This window comes from Diabrotica virgifera, chromosome 4 (assembly GCF_917563875.1).
Source record: "Diabrotica virgifera virgifera chromosome 4, PGI_DIABVI_V3a".
NCBI lineage: Eukaryota > Metazoa > Arthropoda > Insecta > Coleoptera > Chrysomelidae > Diabrotica > Diabrotica virgifera.
The window spans coordinates 261,313,467-261,330,780 of NC_065446.1; the positions used below are offsets into that span (position 1 = coordinate 261,313,467).

General features: G+C 32.2%; 1 protein-coding gene across 1 annotated transcript; it reads right to left on the bottom strand.

The window, feature by feature from the left end:
• Window positions 1-242: 242 nt before the first annotated feature.
• LOC114325615 (homeobox protein koza-like) lies at window positions 243-10,192 on the bottom strand. Its single transcript, XM_028273723.2, has 3 exons — window positions 9,782-10,192; window positions 5,802-6,018; window positions 243-2,316 (listed from the first exon to the last, which is right to left on the bottom strand). Exons 1-3 carry the CDS (start codon window positions 10,152-10,154, stop codon window positions 2,118-2,120), a joined length of 789 nt encoding a protein of 262 aa, XP_028129524.2. The 5' UTR covers window positions 10,155-10,192; the 3' UTR covers window positions 243-2,117.
• Between the last annotated feature and the right edge of the window lie 7,122 nt (window positions 10,193-17,314).

Sequence of the window (17,314 nt, forward strand, 5' to 3'; positions counted from 1 at the left end):
TATATTAATATGTGGAAATTACTCTGTAATTAAATACAATATTAAAAAAAACGAGCCTGTACCACCATTAAGAACAAAAAATACACTTTCTTCAAATAAACTTTTTTATCCGATGCCTAGATTTTGTGTCATTTTGGAACTACTAATGAAATAAAAAATTTTAGTAGTTCCAAAATGACACAAAATCTAGCATCGGATAAAAAAGTTTATTTGAAGAAAGTGTATTTTTTTGTTCTTCTTAATGGCGGTACAGTCTCGTTTTTTTAATATTGTATTTAATTACAAAGTAATATCCACATATTAATATATTTTTCAAATTGGGCTCTGTACCGCCATTTTTTATTATATTACGAATACGTGGGCCAAATATCTCGAAAAAATATTCAAAATTACAGCCGCAATCTTGGAACGCGTTTTTGCTACCTGTTGATCGCTACTGTTTCCTCTTAAACAATGTAAACCTTCAACCTGTATGGACTGCAAAACTTCAAATCTGTATTTATTTTGATATGCATATCTATTTACAGAGATAGAATTGTTAACAAATAAACGACACAAACGTTGGTAATACACTTTTACAATTATAGGTACCTACTAACTATTTTTAAAATAATATGATATTATGAAATAATTATGAATTATGATGATGTTATAAAATATAAATAAGAAATGGCCAAAAAAATGGGGCCTTAAATTAGGTTTTTTGGCGGATTTTTTTTTGCTAGTACAAATTTGTCTAGATAATTTACAGTTAGGTATAGCCTCCCATATTGAAAAAATCACGAGCCGCCACTGCTCTATCCTAAGCTAGTCAGCACTTCTTCAAACCGATCCCGACCATCTTCAATATTTAAGAATCTTTCCTTTCTGATACCATGTTAGAAAATGGACAACTATAGAGTGTAGATAAAAGACAAGGCTACTCCCATCAGGAGAAAGCCATAATAAAAGATAATATTAATGCACATGTTGGCCAATCCAGGACTTGAAATGAAGCAATACACGGAGGTCTAGGCTTTGGAACTAGACATGAAGCTGAAGATATGCTGGAATTAGCGTTAGATATGGCGATTGTTAACACATTCTTTCAAAAGAGATATCTAAACTCAACTTATTACGTACAAAAGTGAGCAAAATTACTCCCAAATAGATTAAGTATTTCATAAGAAAGGAAGATATGCATACATGAATGTAAGGCTGTAAGGACTGCAAGGTAATATTTAGTGAGACAGTAAGCCCACAACATAATATGTTGCTGAACATAAGCGAAAACTAATAAAGCCAAATTAAACTAAAATATCATAGAGGACCACGCAAAATCAAGTGGTGGATGTTATAAAATGAAAAAAAAAATACAAATATGTAGTAAACAAAAATGTCTTGGAACATTTGGTGAAGTCCTAATATAATTTTGAGGAAGACGGCCAGTATCATTACACATACTGCTATTGAAATACTTGGAAACGCCATGAAAGAAGTTTTCAGAATAAAGAGACCTAATGGTGGTCTTTATAATGTGCTACGTTTGATTATAGAAGATAAAAGAGATGAGAATGGTTTAGTCTGTGCTCTAACCAATTATTTAGAGCTGCTCTAACTAAAATAAGAATTAAGAAAAGAATAAAGTTTGAACTAAATGGTATAAATGATTGTATTTTTAATTTATTATATTATGCAAAATTGACAAAATCTAGAAGGTGGTCTATTCAAAAAAGTATATATTTATTACAATTTTGGTGTAACGGCAAACGCTGTTTATTCCTAAATATTTCTAATTTTCTTACAAAGATAATTTCAGCTATTTAAAACTTTTTTTTTATACCTATTAACAATTAATATATTTTTGCATTTGAAATTACTTTTTGTACACACTGTATACCTATGTCAATGGCTGTAGCAGTCTAGACCCTATAGTTCAAATAAAAAAAAAAAGAAATAGAAAGTTATTTATATGAGATATTTAAAGAACGCTAGAAGCTGTTTTTCCGAAAATATGTAATATTTTCCTTTTTCAAAAATTTTTCTGAAATCTATGTTTTTGATCTAAAACACTTTGTTCCTTTAAATACTGTTTGACCAAAAAGAGAATAGAGTTTTTACAAAACTACAACAAATCATTAATTAAACGAAACACTTAACTCGTTATACCTTTCCTGACATATATATTCGTTGGGGGGATAAATGTCGTTATTATTCTGGAAAATACTGTATGGGGTCTGTGTTAGCGTCTGTGGTATGCAGAATCCTGAGTTGGTGATCACTGACGAATGCTTTTTCTCTTCTGTCTTCTCTATCTTTTGTCTCTTGCTTTTGTACCTAAAAATAGAAATATATTTCATTAACGATCAACCGTCAGAGATTTCAAAATTATTCTTAATTGTATAAATGCTATTAACGGGGTAGGCGCAAAATCTTGGTCCAATGCTATTTAAATGCATTCATTTTTTTCGAATCCTGAGAAAACTAATAAATATTTTTGAAAATTTTAAACGCAGAATGAAATATTACATTATTACCGAGGGCCGAAAATCCCTTAGAATATAAACAAAACGTTTCTTTTGAATGAAATATTTGAAATTAAAAATCACACTAAATTTTCTTTTTTTTTTTCACTCCTTTAACGTATTAAGGTGATACAGTAGCGATCAACAGGTAGCCAAAACACGTTCCAAGATTGCGGCTGTAATTGTGAATATTTTTTCGAGATATTTGACACACGTATTCGTAATATAATAAAGAATGGCGGTACAGAGCCCAATTTGAAAAATATATTAATATGTGGAAATTACTCTGTAATTAAATAATATATTAATAATAATAATAATGGAGTTTATTTGTAGCAAATAAATTGTACATATAAAATAAACTCAGTTCCCCACTGAAGTTGTATGTACAACTTGTGCGTGAGGGTTAAATTTTGATTATAAAACAACACTAAATAATTTTAAAATTTACAAAAAGGAATCAAAAATAGTCTTTTTGCTCATCTGTCTTCAAATTTGGGCTCCTCTTCTAACTGATTCAGTTACTGTTAAATTTTGCTTATCGGACATATGAAAATCTCATAGAATTTTAAAAGAGGATTGCGAATAATTTGTGGTGGGACTCCTCTGGCAGGACTTCGTTTTCTATGAGAATTACCATTACTTTTGATTGTGTTTTATCCATTTTTACAATAAATTTTACGATTTAAACACTTGAAGTGACGTTTCAAATAATCATTTTTGACATATATTTTGACAAATACAATATTAAAAAAACGAGCCTGTACCGCCATTAAGAAGAAAAAAAATACACTTTCTTCAAATAAACTGTTTTATCCGATGCCTAGATTTTGTGTCATTTTGGAACTACTAATGAAATAAAAAATTTTAGTAGTTCCAAAATGACACAAAATCTAGGCATCGGATAAAAAAGTTTATTTGAAGAAAGTGTCTTTTTTTGTTCTTCGTAATGGCGGTACAGGCTCGTTTTTTAATATTGTATTTAATTACAGAGTAATTTCCACATATTAATATATTTTTCAAATTGGGCTCTGTACCGCCATTCTTAATTATATTACGAATATGTGTACCAAATATCTCGAAAAAATATTCAAAATTACAGCCGCAATCTTGGAACGCGTTTTCGCTACCTGTTGATCGCTACTGTTTCCTCTTAACATAAACATTATAGAAGTTTTGAGGGACTTTCGGCCCTTGGTAATAATCTTTCATTCTGCGTTTAAATTTTTCAAAGAGTCTATTAGTTTTCTCAGGATTCGAAAAAATAAATGCATTTAATAGCACTGGACCAAGATTTTGCGCCTACCCCTTAAAGAAAATGTGCAACAAGAATCTTTGGAAACAAATTATGGAATTTAAAACTCTATACTAGGAAGATGACCAAATTGTAATTGAATTGCATAGGATAAGGAAGATCTTGAATATATTATGGCAAGAAAACCAATAGAGGAATATAAAAATCGGGTCTGGAGGTAAATAGGTACCAAAAAACAATATATATGGGTATAGAAAAGGAAAGAACGGAGAATCTGAACCTGGAACAGGAGACAATTGCACGCTGAAATAAATAATATGTTCCTATATCTGAGAGTAGGTAAAACGTGTAGGTACAGGACGAATTGTTCTTTCTATTTCCATTTGTTGTCTAATGTCGTCGTTTCTTGTGTTCTAGTCTAGATCTTCTTGTTGAGCTTCTCCAAAAATCCATATCAGTGGCTAGTAATTTATCTTTGTACCTATTTGTTGGTTAATTGCCAGACGATAGGAGGCTAATAATGAAATTATGTGCTTATTTACATTTTTGTTTTTTTCTTTGATAAAGCAAACTTATATGTTCTCCGCCATTGAGGTATACAATTCAGGCTTTAAAGCCAAAGCCTTAAGGCTTGTTCATTTGCATTTTGTCTTGTTTTATATAAAATATATGCATTGCCAAATCGAGTAGGTATAACTAAATAAATTCTAAATTACAAACCCAAAAAATTAAGGATCCCCAAAATTATGTAGTGATTAAAAAACAATTTAAAAAATAAGATCTTCTTGTAGTGCCTATCCGTTTCGGATGTTGGCGACCATCATGGCAATCTGCACTTTGCACACTGCTGCTCTGAAAAGATTTGTAGTGGTTGTGTTGAACCACGTTCGTAGATTTTTCAGCTAGGAAATCCTTCGCCTTCCTGGTCCTCGCTTTCCCTCTACTTTTCCCTGCAAGACCAGTTGCAGCAGTCCATATCTCTTACTGTTCCTCATGATGTGACCGAGGTATTCGATTTTGGCTGTTTTTATTTTGATTAACAGCTCTTTTTCTTTTTTCATTCTCAGCAAAACACCCTCATTAGTAATGTGGTCGGTATAAGATATCTTCAGGATTCGACGATAAAGCCACATCTCAAAAGCCTCAATTTTCTTGCAGGTGGCGTCTGTGAGAGTCCACGACTCAACTCCGTACAAAAAAATAAGATAACTAGATCGAAATAGTTATTTATGAAACAGTTCGTGAAGTACCTATGCTTTTTGCGAACGCACGCGATGTTTAGAGCACGAGCGACAGCGGGGCGAGTGCTATACATCGCGTAAGTTCGCAAAAAGTACTTCACGCACAGTTTCATACAATATTTTGTCTACGATAAACAAATAAAAAGACTGTAACTCTTCGTCACTGGAATTCATTTCTATTCCACAATTTTTAGAACTTTGGCATTTAAAAATTCTAACATATTTCAAACCACAAAACTGTCAAAACTTTTGTTGTAATTTATTGCTCATATGTCATCACCATGACAATGTGAAAATTAAGGATATTTGATTATATGAAAGTGTGCCAAAAACAGTGCGAAAAAGTAAATCCCATTTAAAATACATTGTTACTTCACGCACACTTAAACCCTTCACGCACTGCTATCTATAATGAGAGTTTTCACAAACTAAAAACTTATACGTAATCTGAAATAGAGGAGATAAAATGATTTTAGTTTATTATTTATTTAATTTTGTTACCTACTCTAATTTCTGTAGCTTGGTACAAGAAATGACTAAATGACCAAATCAAAATTTGGTATTTTTCAATAAAGCAAAGTATGTCTGACCTAAAATTGTATTATTGCACAAATACGTTAACGTATATTTGAGGCCAATCATATTTTTTGTTGACTCTATAATTTATCTACGGTCTTGCATTGAAACAGTTATATTTTAAAACAGCAAAAAATGTCAAAAGTGAAAAAGTGACAGTCACTTCTTGTAAGATTTTTTTGTTTTGTAAACAAGAAAACTATTCAAAAATATTATTTGGCTTACCTCCTGTTTTGGAACCAAATTTTGACCTGCGTCGGTGTCAGTTTCAACCCCAACGCCATCTGCTCTCTCTCGGGCGCCGACAGGTACTTCTGTTGTTTGAATTTTTGCTCCAATTCATAGACTTGAGCTTGGCTGAAGAGTACTCGAGGCTTTCGTTTTGTCCTTTGTCGACCTGACTTCCGCAATTCGGTCTTTGAACTCGTCACTTGTTGGATTTCTAGACAAATAAAAAAATCATGGTTCATACAACAATATTAAATACATAGAATTTCAAGTAGGTAGGTATTTGCTTTAATTTTTTGAGTATATGTAGTTCAAAGCCCATTTTATATATAAGCTTTCCACAGAATAAAAAAAGACGAAATATAAAAATAGATAATTAAAAATATAAGAAAAGTATATTTTTTATAAATTAACAGTGGATATCAACTAAAGAAGAACATCATCGAAATGAATACAGAAAGAAAGAAGAAATTAACAGACCAATGTTGCAAAGATAAATAAAAAGGCTGTGAATTAAAGGGTTGCTAACACGGGCCCCATATAAAAATTTTCAGGGGGGTCAGACGTGGAGATGTTGCACATTATATTTTGTATACTTTGGATAACCATATATAGTTTACAGCACCCGAAAAGCGAGGGGGATACGCCTCCCCCCATATGGGCGCCCATGGTTGCTAATGGACCTAGAAGAGAATAGTAAACACGAATATAGGACCACGCTAAACTATGTAGGTATTTGGATACTTAAAAGCTCTACAAAGAAAACCAGACCAGTAGTCCAGTAAAATTGACAATTGATCATGGGAAACACTTCACAGAACTATAATACATATTTATAAATGAAAAGAAAGTCTTGAAGAGGAAGAATGCGCAAAAAAGCCATGGGAAATAATAAAGTATGGATACCAACGTGATGAACATTTACATTTAAAAAAATGAGACGAAAAAATACATAAAAAAATCATGGTTAATGTTAATTTTGGTTTTTGTTAAATATTTTAATACAAAAAAATATCTTTATGACTTACTGAAAGTATTGACTATCTAAAAAACGCAGTAATTGCCTCTAGTTTTTCTGTATTTATTAAAATATCTTTATGACTTACTGAAAGTATTGATTATCTAAAAATCGCAGTAATTGCCTCCAGTTTTTCTGTATTTATTAAAATAAAAAACATTATTTAACCAGAATGGAACGATTGTTTGTTAAACAAAGAGTAAGAAACATTGAGTAAGAAAATAAAAAGGTTTTTAAAAAATGTTAAAACAAAAAAACTGACAAGTGCTATAATTAGTACAGTGTAGCAATGGTAGCCAGTGGCAACATTTTCATCACAAATTGATTCCACTTCGCTTATGTCGTCTTCTACCTCATCAAAACATTTCGAAAGAGTTTCCTCATAGTTTTTATTCTCTTATTTGACCATTTTTGACGAAGTGGGGTGTACATTAGGTTTAATGACGAACTGGGCACAAACACTAACACCCCATCTATTAGACGCACACTTCGAGTCTAAATATCTTTCGAATAACAACCTGCCGCAAATTGTCGAATTCAATACGACTAAATAATAACCCAACTTAAGGTCATAAACCGGTGACCTTTAAAATTTTCTAGGAAAGGAATAAAGAAATATCCCACTTTCGACAAGCGATGCCGTATGAGAGACGGGGTGCTAGTACTTAAGGGTTAAAAATGGAAGAAAAGTATATTTATGGGATTTAAATACTAAGGAAATAAAGAGTATCAATCAAAATAGAGCATTCTACTATAAAAATAACAGTGGATATCAACTAAAGAAGAACATCATAGAAATGAATAGAGAAAGAAAGAAGAAAGTAACAGACCAATGTTGCAAAGATAAATAAAAAGGCTATGAATTAAAGGGTTGCTCAAGGATCTAGAAGAGAATAGTAAACACGAATATAGGACAACGCTAAACTATTTGGATACTTAAAAGCTCTACAAAGAAAACCAGTCCAGTAGTCCAGTAAAATTGATAATTGATCATGGGAAACACTTCACAGAATTATAATATTTATAAATGAAAAGAAAGTCTTGAAGAGGAAGAATGCACAAAAAAGACATGGGAGATAATAAAGTATAGATACCAACATGATGAACATTTACATATCATTAAAAAAATGAGACGAAAAAACACCTGATGACTCGAACTCAACGAGCTGATTAAAAACAGAAAAAATATTAACAAGCATCTACATCTACAACCTTACAGTTAGAATATGGGAAGTAGAACAAATGCCCGAGGATTGGAAAATAAAGGAAATAATGCACGTTAGCGAGAAATGGGTAAATAAATAAAACGAAGACTGTATAATGAAAAAAAGGTGCAAGTAAAGCTTTGCATGTGCAGGAACATATTCAAGGTTAGAAAAGATGGTATAGAAAATACAAAAGAATGAGCATACCAGTCCAAGACAGTATATTAATATTATGTTCACTGTCCACTACTTTTCGTAGAAGTCATTTTTACATAAGACAGGTGCGACGCGACGTGGAATATATAATAAGGAAATCCATGGAAGAATATGCGCTATGACGACTCACGATAAATATTATATAAAGACCGAATACCTACTTACGTCTTGGATCCGGGTTTGCAGATTAGAAGTTAAGTTTAGAAGAGGAGCGGAAGTATGGCCAATACATCAATACGAAATAAAATAAGAACCGTTAAACTGGACTTTATGAGAAGACGTCTATCACCAGAGAGGCTAGAATAGAACAGAGGAAATATGAAAGAGAATGGAAATATAATGTTTAATTACAAAAAATTGGAAAACAGAGTTCTGCAGTGGTACGGGCATGTACAAAGAATGCCAGAGCACAGGTGGCCGAAAATAATATTGGATTGGGACCCGTCAGGAAGAAGATGGAGATGACCTGCTATAAAATGGAAAACGTACATAGGAAAAGATAATATGATAGATACGAGACCTCAAAGAAGGTGACTGGGAGAATAGAGTATTGTGGAGGACGAAAATGGCGAACTTAGATTTGGAACAGTCAAAGAAGAAGAAGAAGAAAAATATGCATTGCAAAGTTAATATACAGTAGTTTGAAGTAAATCACAATCCACTGTTCAAATTATTTCAGATAAATCCGACGATCCGACGAATAAAAAGTTTTACCAGTTTGGTAGATAAAAAATTGGCGAAGGATCTTCAAGGCAGGATCACTGCCAAAATATAAGTACCGTCGCCAAAATTTAAAGTTTTATGTAGGTATTGACTTGTCCTATATCATTGTTCGATCATGTTGGGTGAACAAAATTGTTTATTCCTGTTTTACATAATAAAAATAAAAGTGTCAAGTATTGTATGTATCCAGAAAAAGTCCAGGAATATAATAATATCTACCTAGGTCAAATTCAGAATCTTGACAAAGAGAACCAATTATTAAAAGAGCAATACTAGCATGGGCAGGATTTGGAAAACTTAGTTGGACACTTAAGAACTGCAAAATACCGCAATACTTGAGGAGCAAAGTGTTCAACCAGTGCATCCTTCCTATCACGACATATGGATGTCAAACCTGGACCCTAACTAAAGCAAATTTGAATAAACCAGCCACAACAAAAAGAGCAATGGAAAGAGCAATATTAGATACACGACTGTCAGATAAAAAGAGGAGCGACTGGGTAAGATCAAAAGCAAAAGTCGGGGACATAACAACAATAGTTGCCAAACTTAAATGGAGCTTCGCAGGCCACACTGCTAACAAAAAGAACGACGTCGGAAGGCAACAATACAACACTGGAGACTTTACGAAAGTAAACGACCGAGAGGAAGACCACGGATGAGGTGGTTTGATGATAGTAGCCAGAATAAATTGGAAATATGTTGCTCAGGATAGAGACCGATGGAAGGAGTTGTAAGAGGCCTATGTCAAAACGTGGACGATAGAAAGCTAGGAAGAAGAATAAGAAGAATTGTATTTATGTATTTTTACTTACTTGGACTCTCTACTTTAATGTAGGACTCATCCTTAACGTTCCTATGGGTCTGCTCATTGATCTGCGTGTTGTAAAAGTTGCTCAGGTGCTGAAAATGGTTCTGGTTCCCGTCCAAATAACTATCACAGTTCCAGTAGTTCCTATTTACGTAATTCTCACCCTCACTGCCAATGTAGTACCCGTACTGTTCGTTGATCCCGTAATACCCCGCGTTATCCCAGTACTGCGGGTGCACCGACTCACTGTGTTCCTTTTTGATATTGTTCGAATAATAATCACTGTCGTTTATGTTATTTATGTTCAAGATATCTTTGACCGAGAAAGGCGTCGTGGTGGTATCGCACTGTATATCCGTATCGTACTGTTGCATCATGATTAGCACTTCCAATTAATGGACACTTCCGAGCAGCTTGAAGCTTGGACTAATTATGTATTTAATATTTTTAGACAAATCATTAGAACTCAATCAACGTGCTAATCTTGCTTCTCTTTCTTCGACCTGTCAGAACGCCGAAGTTGTGGCTTACATAAGGGCGAGAATCGCGCAAAGGCACGTCCCCGATTTTCACCACTTTCAGAAAACGGCTTTGACTTTACTGGCTACAGGAGAAAAAGCGGCGATGTTGCCAGTTGTTGTCGATATTCACAGTTTTTCCTACTTGGTACGAGGGAGAATTGACAGTTTATTTGTTTGTTTTTGCTTAACGCAATTCTTAAGAATTTTGTAATTCTTAATAGTAAATAGTATCCAGGTACATTTTTATAAGTTAATCATGATTGCTACGTAAATAAACAATTCACAACAATGTATTTATTCAAACTACCCAGCTAACCAGATGACGTCAAAATTACGTCACAAGTACGTCATCTGATGACTAGACTGACGTCAGCAACTGACGTAATTATGACGTCTTTATTACGTGAAAAAGTCACAGCCCAGTGACGTCAGCAACTGACGTTATTAATCCGTCATCCTCTGATGGCGTAGTAACGTGATAATGACGTCTATTACACGGCACAGACGGAAATGTCTGGGGTTAAAAATTGGTCATTGATAGGTCAGTACTGTGACTTCATTCAGATTTGACGCTGTAGAATACCTATAAATATACTGGTTTAGCTCACTTGTAAAACGTGCGACCAAGTGTGCACTTAAGATAACAAATAATATATGAGTTATCGCCTTTTAAGACATAAATTAAATTGCATGTGGCTTAACTTTTTTTTAAAACCTTGTAATTCGTGTCTGTAAATTAAATAATAAAACAGTGGAATAATATATAATTATTTATTTTATTAGTAATAAAAAATATAAAAACAAAAACAACATTGCATTAAAATATAACTATAAATCTATGCAATACAATAACCGTTGTACGTCATCTATTACTTGTGACCAGATATTGTAAACTGGTCACAAAGTCCAGAGTTAGTTAAATAAAATTTGTAGTGTAGGTTGCTTTTCGAAAAATGTAAATAGCCTTGGATTTTGAGGCCAGTTTACAATATGGTCACAAGTAATAGATGACATACAACGGTTTTTATATTATATAGATTACTATAATATATAGACTAAAAAAAATATACAATTGCTTTTGTCAAATACATACATAAAATGTAGATCCCTATTACCATAAAAACCAAATCTATATTGCTAAAATTAACTTTTATTCATTTATTACTTAACTTCCTGTATTTTATTTAAATGTAATGTATGAATGTAATAAAGGAAAAGATACAAAACTATCTGTACCCTCCTTTGGAAAGAGCATACATTTTGCCACAATTTCATGTAGAAACTAATATTGTATTGTAGAAAGTTTATTTACTACATATTATATTCAACTCTTTTGAATCAAAAGGATAACTGTAAAAAGAATCATAATTTTCAAATACTTTTCCAACAAAATAAATATCAGATTGTTTATCTAGAATATTCAGAATTTGAACAACCAAGCCATTGTTGGTTAAAACATAACAATCCGAATAGGAATAGGAATGAATAGTCAACTGTAACCCATCTGATGTAATTTTTTTAAATTCTTTATAATCTTTATCAAAATGTAAACGGAGACATGAGAAATGTTCATACGAACATTGTATTTTTTTTGTTCCCGAATTTATTTTTAAATGATTATTTGATTCAATTAATCGACAGTAAGCCTGTTGAAGAGGTTTTGTTGGAGACCTTATCATTTTTTTTAAATGACCCAAAAAGTTTTCGAATGGAAATGCCCAAAAATGAATCTAATTCACCATACATTTTAGAGTCATCAGCAAGGTGCGACAAAATGTGAGCAAACTCAGCTCCATATATTTTTATAGCATGTGATACAAAAATTGACAATGAGTTATTGACCAAATCATATCCAAATTTGTTTCCAAAAATAGATGAACATAAAATAAATATTCCAACATGAAGTAAAAGAAAGTGCTCATACATTCCAATATCTATATTTTTTAACACAACTGGTCCTAAGTATAATAAGAAAGTACGAAATTCTGTTGCTTTCCATCGTGCTAGCTCTGATAGGCTTCTAGGTTTTCTATTAATTTCCTTGACGATAAAAGGATGTAAAGATAACAAACTCTGTGACAGTAATTTAACAGAATAGGCTCGAAGTCTAACATTTAAATTACCACCAATCCAACAATGTAATAATTTTCTCATTACACCTAAACATACAGCATGCATATAATCAATGGGAAAAGTGGATACAAGACCAATATTTAGTTCTAGCAAGGGAGAAATGCCAATGTGATGATCTTCATGTGACTGCAAAATAAAAGTTTCATCTGTTCTTTTACCTGCTTTACTGCAGGACTTAAAAACAACTCTTCCTTTAATGTAACTGCCATGTTCAGCACATTTTTCACATGATGAATATCCTGAATGAGATTTTATGCATTTCACAAAAGCTCGTGCTGTTTCATCACATATAAAGTTATAGAGTTTTACTTCATAAACTGTGTTACCATATTTTAAACCATGTTGCATCAAACTTGAAATATCCTTTATAAATTCTTGCAAAAATAACTGAAGATGTTCTGGTTTAGATGTTCCACAAAAAATTCCTATTACAAAAGGACTACAGATATTTTTTATCAGTCCTAATATTGGCCAAAATTGCTTACTGGAACTATTAAATAAAGGTAAACCATCTCTATTAACAGATAATTCTAAAATATTAGTCAGAAGTTGACATTTGGACAATATATTTAGTATAGTGTCCTTTATATTAAAATGAACATACTCTCCATTGTGCAATGCTATTGTATTTACTGTTCTCGGAGTTTTAAGCAAAGTCCGACAGTCTGGTGGTAGATGTTTATGGAAAGGTTTTAATATATGAAGTAATTTTGTTACAGAAGATTGCGGAATATTTTCAGTAGTAGCTCACCTTTTTAGTTCAATATTTAGGTCATTAAACTTATTAACATCAGTATCAGTACATTCATGATCCTCTAAGTTGTCAATCATCAACTTTTTCCATATAGTCATTATGACTACTTTCCAGATCATCAATATTCTGTTCAGAATCAGCATCCAGTATGTCATTACAGGTTATTTCATTAATACAGTTTGAGACAATATTATTGTCTGACTGTTTTTTTCCATACTTTCACTGTTACAAAAAATGTCCCTCATTTCTGCAGAAACCAGTTTAGAAACTCTTCTGTAATACTCTCTCTTGCCCACTTTGTTTTTTAAATTTATTTTCTTGAACATTGTGAAATAACTTGGAAATAGTTATCAAATATTTTAAGTAATAAATGAATAAAAATAAAATAAGAATATTTTAAATAAGTATTTAACAAACTTAAATTTTACTAAAATAGTTTAAAAAACAAACATGTAATTCTAATGCATTTTTAAAAAACTTAATAGCTTTAAATAGTTTTGTTTTGGGCTCTCTTCTGTGGAGCATGTTTCAACCACACGTTAGTCGCGTTCTCTATTTCATAATCGGTAGCAGTTTTAAACACTTGCTTAACTGAATATTAAAAGAGAACAAACTTAAATAATATATTTTGCATAAAAATAGTTTTATTTAGAAATTAATGCCCGGTTGCACCAACAGATCTTAAGCTCCAGCTTAGCTAAGCTCTACTTATAGATAGGGCCTCCTTGAGTGTCACTTACGTTGCATCATAATTTTAGATTCTTACCTTATTATCAATTATATCTATTATTATATTATGGTATTCTATTGTTATATATTATAATTATATTATATTAATTCTTATGATATTCTCGACTTAAGCTTAAGATCTGTTGGTGCAACCGGGCATAATACACCTTATATTTTATGCAGTTTTGGACTAAACACAAATATCATTTCCTCTCAAGTACATAATATCTAGTTATTGGAAATTTACACATTTGATACTTCACATACGGCCACATTCATCAAAACCTTAACAGTTTGTTAAGTTTCTAACAACTGGTTGAATTACAATTTCGACCATTCGATATATCGAAATTGTAAATCTGGTTATATAGATCAGTCAAAATTGCAATTTAACCAGCTGTTAGAGACTCACAACCTGTTAAAGTTTCGGTGAATACTACTGACACAGATATACTGTCTTGTTAGCTCACAACAAAATTAAAAATATGTTTACCAACTCAAAAAATATCAAGTATACATACCTCATATAACACTGAAAAGCTTTAGTTTCCGAAACTCCTTTTTATCACGCTTTCCATAAAAGCTGAATAGCAGTGAGCTTTTGCAATAGTGTCTGATACGCTAAAAAATATGTGTTATCACAACAATGATAAACTTGTATTAAGTAAATTTTACCTTTAGCATCTATCTGTATAGACGGATTGACCAATTCTTGACGTGTTTTGAAGTTCTTGAGGTGCTGCTGCTTTTTGACATGTGTCTTGAAGTTCTTTAACTGATGGAGATCTTGCTGTATAAAGAAAAATAATTATTTATTTGAATTGTTTAACTAGTGTAGACTCACCAGCAACTTTTTTAATTTTTAATAGAGGTGGACGTTTCACCACTGAAGTATCCCCATCACGGCTACTACTCGAAAACTGTTTCCATTGTCTTTTTCTTTTTGTCTCAACTTAAATCCAACTCAATTTTACAAATGTTTGTTAGTATTATTCGCTGTCTTACACTTAGTGTATGAATTCTAATGTCTTTATACACTAAATTAACTGATGACACTATACCATCCAGTAATTGGAAATTCTGCAATCCTGTAAAACTGCATAGCATGGTATCTGACGTTATTATATCTGATAATGTAACCACTTTTGGAGTGTTGACTTGAACTTGAAAGTCTTTAAAAGACTTTACTATTCCATCGCTTAATTGCAATAGTGCATCAACACATAAAATTTCTTCCTGGTTCATTTTTTTTATTGGGAACATCAACATCTGGAATACTTGGTTGTTCAGGATCACATTCTGGGTTCACTTTTTGTTTTGTACAGTTTTTAGAACGTTCAGCTCGGGTAGAGTTAGTGGGGAGTTCTTTTGACAATATATTGACTCCCTTTGGCAACTTACAAGTGGGTATAGCACATATTTTCAATCTTCTCAGTTTGGACAAGTTTTCTCCTAAAATATAAATATTTATCTGTTAATAATAGCTACTTTATATAATACATAAACATACCCTTAAAGTAATCTTCATTTTTAAAGTGTAAACTGCACACTTTCATATACGGACTAGGCTCTTTTCCCATTTTTAGAAGGTATTTCCATAAGTTTCCTTTGTTAACTAGAGTGCCATTGAATAAAACTCTGTCTTGTTTATCCTTTTTAGGATAGAATGAAACGATAAATTACTATCACGCTTTATCCAAGAATCACATTCAGGCACACAACAATAATAATTAGATTTTTTTGCCATAACTGAATAAAAACAAACACGATTTTAAGCCACTGGAAATTCGGAAATGTAAGGTTAGGTGTTAATGTCTATTTTTGAAAGGTTCGAGTTAAATACGCAATGGCGCTGCAATTTTAAACGAGATTGCCTATTGCCCGCTATATTTAAAAATCGACTAAAAGCGTTATCTACCACAATACGAGAAACTATATTTTAGTTCCTAATATGCCTTATATAGAAAATTATCTATACTTTTTTATCTAGGCATAGACTTTGGAAAGGAAACATAAAACATCTTTTCCAAAACACACAGCAGACATGGTTGTTAATATATCGTTCAAATATTCCTGAAATTTTAAAACGGCATTAAACGTGAAGCATATAATTGGCAGAGATTTTAAGCCAACCAGATGCTAACAAATATACACCTGCTCCTAACTTATACGGGAACAAGAATCACGAAACAGGGACGTCACTGTGACGTAAAAATGTGACGTCGTACAAACGTCATCAAAATGACGTCTTTTTAACGTCATATTGTGATGTGTGACCAAGGTGACGAAAAGTGACCTAAAAATGACGTCTCGGTGACGTCATTTCTCGTCATCTGGTTAGCTGGGTAGTGTTGAATGAATACAATACAATCCTAATCCTTTTCTCAACAGACGTTGAAAGCCTAGGGCCGGAAATGTAAAATTTTTATATAAAATACTTCTTATAGTCTTTCTTAAGGGATGACCAGGGAGAAGAAGAATATCTTTCTTGGCTTCAAAACCTGAGAAAGTGGTTCAATACATCCACAACCGGACTATTTCGAATATCAGCAAGCAAGCACTTCCTTCTATTGATTTAGGTCCAATGCTTTTTCTTTCCAATTATTAATATTCCTTATTTTTTGTAAGTCATTATATACGCTATCCTTCCATCTCTTTCTTGGTCTACCTTTTCTTCTTTTTTGATTGTCTTTCGTGACAGTATCATTTTCAGCATTCTTTCCTTTTAGGCCTGGACCCCGCGTACCAAAAAAGTGTTGATTAATAGCAAGCTGAAAATTTGATAATACATAGCTTAACGGTGTCTAGTCGGACAAACTTTGATGTACGGGAACACTGGAACAGGGGAAGTTTTAATTGTGGAACAGTTTAAAAATCTCACTCAACGAAAAAGGTACGTAATATCAATAAAAATGTTAATTCAGACAACAAACGCCATTCTTAAAATTTGTCCAATTCTTGGTTTTATTGGAACAACAAAGCGATGTTCATCAATTCATTATTTTCGTTAGTTGAGCCAATGTATTACGTTTATTGAATGGACGAACATTCATTATGTATACCATAATCTCACTTTATTGATATTACGAACTCTGTTCATTGAGTCAACGAACACTATTTATTGAAACAACAACGTCGTTAATTGACCGACGAAGACCATTCGTTGTGCCAATAACAGTGTTATTTCTCCTAACGTATTTCGTTTATTTCTACAATTATTTCCGTTTATTGTTACAATTAATTCCGTTCATTGGCACAATAAATACGGTTATTCTTACAAGCAATTCTATTCATTCTTACAATCAGTTTCGTTCATTAGTACTATGAACGTATTTTATATTAATAATTATTGAATGCATTAGCCCAATGTATCATATTAATTGATTAATAATAATTTTTT

What these genes read in the sequence shown, in the direction of transcription:
- LOC114325615 (XM_028273723.2), bottom strand. Translation starts at nt 10,154, where the DNA reads ATGATGCAACAGTACGATACGGATATACAGTGCGATACCACCACGACG. An exon ending in CATTAAAGTAGAGAGTCCAA is followed by an intron (nt 6,019 to 9,781) that starts GTAAGTAAAAAT and finishes TTATTTGTCTAG; the next exon opens with AAATCCAACAAGTGACGAGT. An exon ending in ATTTGGTTCCAAAACAGGAG is followed by an intron (nt 2,317 to 5,801) that starts GTAAGCCAAATA and finishes TTCTATTTTTAG; the next exon opens with GTACAAAAGCAAGAGACAAA.